The 6,140-nt window shown below is 34.7% G+C and overlaps 2 protein-coding genes across 5 annotated transcripts; one reads left to right on the top strand and one right to left on the bottom strand.

Annotated features, from left to right (window-relative positions):
• Window positions 1-917, top strand: LOC116346491 (zinc finger protein 177-like). Of its 3 annotated transcripts, none has more exons than XM_031776573.1 (3): window positions 1-85; window positions 147-310; window positions 420-917. In XM_031776573.1, the coding sequence occupies exons 2-3, from the start codon at window positions 187-189 to the stop codon at window positions 815-817; spliced, it is 522 nt and encodes a 173-aa protein (XP_031632433.1). In that variant the 5' UTR covers window positions 1-85; window positions 147-186; the 3' UTR covers window positions 818-917. The 3 variants fall into 3 exon arrangements, with proteins under 3 accessions (XP_031632433.1, XP_031632431.1, XP_031632432.1); XM_031776571.1 differs by having other exon boundaries at window positions 414-917; XM_031776572.1 differs by having other exon boundaries at window positions 13-66; window positions 414-917.
• A 712-nt stretch (window positions 918-1,629) lies between these two features.
• On the bottom strand, window positions 1,630-5,980 carry LOC116346490 (vesicle-fusing ATPase 1-like). 2 transcript variants are annotated; one of them, XM_031776569.1, is made up of 9 exons: window positions 5,851-5,978; window positions 5,603-5,682; window positions 5,260-5,345; window positions 4,963-5,187; window positions 4,599-4,886; window positions 3,503-4,503; window positions 3,082-3,424; window positions 2,856-3,014; window positions 1,630-2,754 (listed from the first exon to the last, which is right to left on the bottom strand). In XM_031776569.1, exons 2-9 carry the CDS (start codon window positions 5,609-5,611, stop codon window positions 2,631-2,633), a joined length of 2,235 nt encoding a protein of 744 aa, XP_031632429.1. In that variant the 5' UTR covers window positions 5,612-5,682; window positions 5,851-5,978; the 3' UTR covers window positions 1,630-2,630. The 2 variants fall into 2 exon arrangements, with proteins under 2 accessions (XP_031632429.1, XP_031632428.1); XM_031776568.1 differs by having other exon boundaries at window positions 5,603-5,980.
• Window positions 5,981-6,140: the final 160 nt, after the last annotated feature.

The following is a 6,140-nucleotide window of genomic DNA, read 5'->3' as shown; positions in this document are numbered from 1 at the left end:
AAAAATTGCTCATAGTTTCAATCATTAAAATTTAAACCAATACTCAATCCCACAAATATTTTCGCAGTAACAAAATCATCAAACTGTGATTTTCTACTTCATTCTATTTAAAAAAGAAAAACGTGTTATTTTTAAATTAATTTCAGATCTCATTCTTTGGAGAAGAAGTACGAGTGTAAAATTTGTATGAAACGCTTTTCATTCCAACAGACTTTAAAAAATCACATTTTCACACACACGGGTGAAAAACGGTTCACATGTGATTTGTGTCAGCCACCAGTATCATTCCGACAAATTGGCCATCTTCAAGGTTTGTCATACGTTTTTTTTACTATGTCTTCTATTTTCATCTAATGGTTTTCCCTTAATATCACTGTGTATAAGATACATTCCTTTTTTTACCTGTGTCTAAAATCCAGGTCACAAATTGGCGATTCACTCCAGCGTTAAACCACATTCGTGTCCAACATGTGGTAAAGCCTTCGCGCTCCGTGGCAATTTAACGGTTCATATGCGTACACATACCAGTGTAAAACCATTCGAATGTAATATTTGTCAGAAGAAGTTTCACGATAGCGGCGGATTAAAACGGCATCACCTGACGCATCAGCGTGGAAACGAAACCAATCCAAACATCGATCAAATTCTCAGTGCACAAATCATTGAAGCGCCAGCGACTGAAACGGCAATTATTGAACAACCGCCTTTCGAAAATGTGACAAACGTATTCCATGTCAATCAGACGGATGTGATGCACTTTGTTCCACCGTCTCAAATTATTGGTGATAATTCACAGGGCATCTTTAAAACGCAGTGATTTGATTGATAATAACATTTTGTACCTTCAATATTTATTGATGTTGATTTTTTCTATTGACATTTTTTTTCCATTGAAAATTTTTTGTGAGGAAAATAAACCAGATTTTTCTTGAATTGTGTTAAATTCAAAAAATGAAAGAAATTGAAATAAAACGTTGAAATTTTGTTTAATTTTTTTTTTTTTTTTTCATTTTATTTACATGAATGAAATTTGTTGTTGTTTTTATTTGATTTTAACAAATAACGAAGGAATAAAAGAAACTAGAAATAAGGTGCAATCACTACGCGGTCTAAGACCAACTCGTGAAACCAATCAAAGAAAGAATTTAATTTTGATGAAAAATGCAAGGTTTTTTAAGAATTGTAATGCAGTAAATGTGGTGGAATAAAGAGTAGCAAAGCACAGTTTGGCAGGTTAGTTGAAGGTATGCAGAATCAGAAAATGACAGTTTTCTCTTACGTGGATTTTTTAAATTAATTTTCAATTTTTCTATAACACACATCTGTTCAGTGCTTTAACAAGATCTTAACTCTTTATTTACAGTTCTTCAATTTTAGTTTGGGTCGGTAAAAATTTAACTAAAATGATGGAACAAATGAACAAAAATTTATGTCTTAAAAAAAAATGTTTCTAAACAAAAAAAAGAATGATTGGTTCTCAAATAATGTTTACATTAATTGAGGAAAAAATTCGAAAATATTTTATCATGGTCGAGCCATACAAATGCACTGAATCTAATCAGTAAAAAGATCGATATCGAAGGGTACATAGAATAGAATAGATTAAAATAGAAATCAAACTACAATTAATTGAGAACGAGCAGTATTTGATAATATAATATTCATGTTCTAACTTCTATTTCGTTTCAAGTATTAGGTTATCTCTTTTCTGATTTCTTAATAACATTAGATAATTGAATTATTTTTTTATCAGTTAGTAATTTCTAGTTAGTATTCATTTTTCTATATTTTTCTTTCATTTTCTCTATTTTTAATATAATAATAATCGTATTGCTTTAAGCCATTTTTGTTTGCACATTTCGAATCTGCCAAATTTCTGGATTTAAAACTTAAATGGGGAAAAGGAAGAACGAAAAACGCATTCGAGTTCATTTTCTGGTCGTTATAATTGACTTTTCGGTATAAAAAATGCCAAGGGATGACTAGATGTTGTGGTTTAAGTACAAACAGAACAAAATCGTTAATTAACAAAATCTTGTTGAATAAATAATTTTACTCGATCACGTTTGTCATACAATACACGCTACAAATGCTCTTCTGAAATACCTAAATTCTCTATGGACATGTGTTTTTTTTGGATCAATTCGTATAAATTCCATCGCCTTTATCTGCCTGTAAAATACTGGGAATGATTTCTACTATCGGAATGTAACTTATCAAAAAAAATATATATTCATCGGTTCATTTTGTGGTTTCTGATTAACTAATATGATTTTACTAAATTCCAGTTCATTAATATCATCTTTTTCGTCTCGTCCACGGCGGGGTTTTGCTTTAAAGCGTTTATATTTTGTAATTTTGTTTGTTCATAAAGACTTTTCATAAATATTATATTATTTTAGTGTTGATTAATGATACATTCTCACACATTTCATTTCTTTTGGTGTTGTTTGTGATAATATGTTTTATATAAATATTAATGTCAAAAAATGATGTGAACACGCTAAATGTTTGACACTATCGTTTTCATCCGGAATTCATTTTCAAGCGTATGGGCAACAGTCCTAGAACACATCGTTGAAATCAACAACACGAGCCTGTAACTGTTGATCGTACTGATCACAATCTATTCAATTTAGTACAAGACCGCCCTCTTCTTCCAATTTAGTCAAGAACTTGTTGATACGGTACTGCGGTTCGGTTTGTCGTGCCATATCAGTCAAATCCAACAACTTTTTGATACCAATAAACACCCTGCAGAGTTAAAAAAAAATTATAATTTGGGCATTCAATTTTCAAAACAAATATTTAATGGGGTATGAATCGAGCCATCAAATAAGTATGTAAAAACTCACTTGTGTCCCTTCATTCGTTTCGCCAATGTGATCAGATCTTGTTTGTTGAAGATGTCATTTTCCTCGAGCACAGATAGTACATGGTCTGGCGTTGATAGATTTGGAACGTGCAAAAGCGATGTGAAAGCCGATATCATTTCCATATCCTCCAATACTTGTCTAAACACAGTAAAATGATGACATTAGAATTTTGTGTCTAAAGTGTGAAATGTTAAAAGAAACTAACCGTCGGCTGCTTGTGCATAGAATCAAAAGTTTGCGTCCTTTCGGTGGTTGTTTTTTCAACAATACAAGCAACGCTTGCAATGTCAAATTCGAATATCTCGGTCCAATTGGACCGTAATCAAGTAGCCGCTCAACGTTGTCAACAACAATGCAGCTCAATTGAGAACGATATGCATCATCGAAAATTTTACGTATTTGAAGACATTTGGCCGACTCAGTGAATCCGACCATATCGTCTGGCGAACAGATTTTGATGAATGGAAAATCGGACATAAGCGCCAATTTGGCGGCCAATGCAGTTTTACCGCTGTTTGGTGGACCTTCCAACAAAATGGATACCAGGCCTGAAGCGGGGCAAAATTGAATATTATTGAATTTTATTTTCAAAAAAAGGCATTTTAAATAAGAAAAATCAACCTTACCCGAGCCCTCTGGTGCGCGTGCCTGTTGTGTATACAACGATCCATCTTCGAGTAAACTTGAAACTGGTGTTCCCCAATTGATGATGCCACGTGACAAATAAGTTTCCAATGCTTCGGTGGCTGTGCCAAAAGCTGGTTTCACATCATTGGCAAGTGCATGAATAAAATCGTCATTGTTAACCAGTAACTTGGAAATCGCCTCTGGATCGACTTCAACCTTCGACGCAGCCTTAATCAAGCGATTCATAGCCGTTGATTGTGCGGCACGCACTAAACCCTCCAATTCAGCACCGCTGAAATTCTTTGTTTTTGCTGCCAATTCTTGGAAATTGACATCTGGATTGATTTTCTTAAAATCTCTCATTCGTTGCGTGTGAATATTCAAAATTTGCAAGCGTCCAGTTTCATCCGGCAAACCAATTTCCATTTGAACTTCAAGACGACCCGGACGCATCAGAGCATCATCAATCATATCTTTTCTGTTTGTCATACCGATCACAAGAATATTGTTCAATTGATCGACACCATCGATTTTCGACAACAATTGATTGACAACCGTGTCATGGACACCGCTATTACCAGCCACTGAACCACGAGCCTTGCAAATCGCATCAATTTCATCGAATATAATGATATGCAATCCACTGTTTGGGCCTAAACGTTTCTCTTCCTCTTCAGCATCGGCAAATAGACGACGAACATTTGCCTCAGATTCACCGACATATTTATCGAGAATTTGCGGACCGTTTACAATTTTTGGTTCACGTGCATTCAACATTTGACCGATTTGACGGGCCATCAATGTTTTACCCGTACCAGGAGGACCATAGAGTAAAATACCTTTGACATGCTTGCATCCCAATTGCTCGACCAATTCGGGTGGGAATACACGCGACGCAAATGCACGACGGAAGATTGCATTGAACTCTTTGTCCAAACCACCGATTCCCATTTTACCGAAATCCCAATCCGGATTGATGATTGACTGACGCACGATTTTTCTACAATTGAAAATGTATTGCGGTTTGATTTTAAGCACTTTTTCAATTCGACACAGTGATTTTGAACACACAACGTGAGAACAGTAAAAACTTACCCTTTTGCGTTGCCAGTCAAATTAACACTGGAACTTTCGGCCTTTTCAAATTGAATATTACTGTTGCCCAGCAATTTACCAAATCTGGTTTTCTTCAGTTCGACTTTGTCCTTGTCCGACATAACAGCAGCCGGATCGACGGCTTCCAATGATTTAACAACCAGGGCGAGAAGTTTCTTGTCCTCAAATTGGAATGCCAATGGTTGACCAATGGTCAATGGCATGCCAGCAAATTGCATTATGAAACTCTTTGACATTTTATCGGTGTCATAAGGCTCTTGAGATATACTAAATTTGAATTGAAGAATATTTGATATGGAAATAGTTCTCAAATCTTAACGTTTTCATGCAAAGCAGAACTTACGTTTTCTTGGCCAAGAAATCCACTTCCAATGTAACTGTGTCCAAAAATTCTGTCTGGCTGGATGAATTGAAACGATGAATTTTCACATCGATATCTTGATTCACAGAAATCGCGCCCCATTTTCGTTGCACCAATGAAAAACCAATGCTATTCTTGGGCACTTCTGGTGTTCGGATTATTGAAAACACAAAATGTGCACCGGGTCCAGTTGAAACTAGAATGTACCTTTTAAAGAAAAACATTCATTGTGACACTTTGTTCGAACTTTTTGTTCATAAAAAATTATAATCGTCATACTCGACTTCATCCGGAAAATCGGTGTTGTTGACAGCGACCTTGTTTGTAAACGATATCTCCGAAGAACATTTTGTTGCTTTCATTCGCTGTAAAATACATTAAAAATCAATAATGATGATTTAAATAGTGAATTCAAAAATGAAAGTGAAAAAATAATAATAAAAGAATGAGTCATTAACGCAAATATTAATGTCTTTGAATGGTGCTTGATTTGATGAATACGTGTCCAATCAAAGTTTTTTTTTATTACAAGAACAAAAATGATTAAATCATGCAAAAGTGGAGAAAAAACCCATTAATATCTACATTTCTAATGAGACTTGAATCGAACACGAAATCTTACCACACTCATAATTCAAAAAATTCCCCTTTCCACACAAGAAACAAAGTCTACGATTTAGATAATAAACGTTCGCCCTTGTACTATGCGGGAGCAAGAAAAATCGAGACTTTGAGGAAATTTATTAAACTGAATGGTACGCAATAGAAATTTTGCCAATTATGAAATGATTCAGTTTTATTAATGCAACCTCTTGACTGGTTGATAATTTTTGATTGAATTCACTGCACTGACGAGCTATAAAAATTTACCAAAACAATAAAATTTCATTTACGATGCAAAAAAAAATGACACGAAAAAACTTCTTTTCCAAACCACTGCAAAGGATGTATCACTATCCCTGTAAATAGCTCGACTGTCTGTACTAGTGTAGTGACATCAACTGAACACTGTCAAAATAGCATTCGTGGAGCTGTAGACGCTTTCTAAATGTCATGCGTTATTCGTACGCGATGGAAATAACGCGTCGGTCATGGTGATTGTGTTTGTATTTTCATTCATTCAGTAAATTCACGCCAACATTTTTTTATCATTTATTAAA

This window comes from Contarinia nasturtii, unplaced genomic scaffold (genome assembly GCF_009176525.2).
Source record: "Contarinia nasturtii isolate CC-2019 unplaced genomic scaffold, AAFC_CNas_1.1 Cnas_scaffold_1552, whole genome shotgun sequence".
Taxonomy (NCBI): domain Eukaryota; kingdom Metazoa; phylum Arthropoda; class Insecta; order Diptera; family Cecidomyiidae; genus Contarinia; species Contarinia nasturtii.
This window is presented reverse-complemented; position numbering and strand designations above follow the sequence as displayed.

Bases quoted from the DNA above. Each gene is read 5' to 3' on its own strand.
- LOC116346491 (XM_031776571.1), top strand. From the start codon at position 187: ATGAAACGCTTTTCATTCCAACAGACTTTAAAAAATCACATTTTCACA. The intron at 311-413 runs GTTTGTCATACG...CCTGTGTCTAAA, and splicing joins ACAAATTGGCCATCTTCAAG to ATCCAGGTCACAAATTGGCG.
- LOC116346490 (XM_031776568.1), bottom strand. The intron at 5,188-5,259 runs GTATGACGATTA...TTTCTTTAAAAG, and splicing joins GATTTTCCGGATGAAGTCGA to GTACATTCTAGTTTCAACTG. The intron at 3,425-3,502 runs GTAAGGTTGATT...GCCCCGCTTCAG, and splicing joins ACGCGCACCAGAGGGCTCGG to GCCTGGTATCCATTTTGTTG.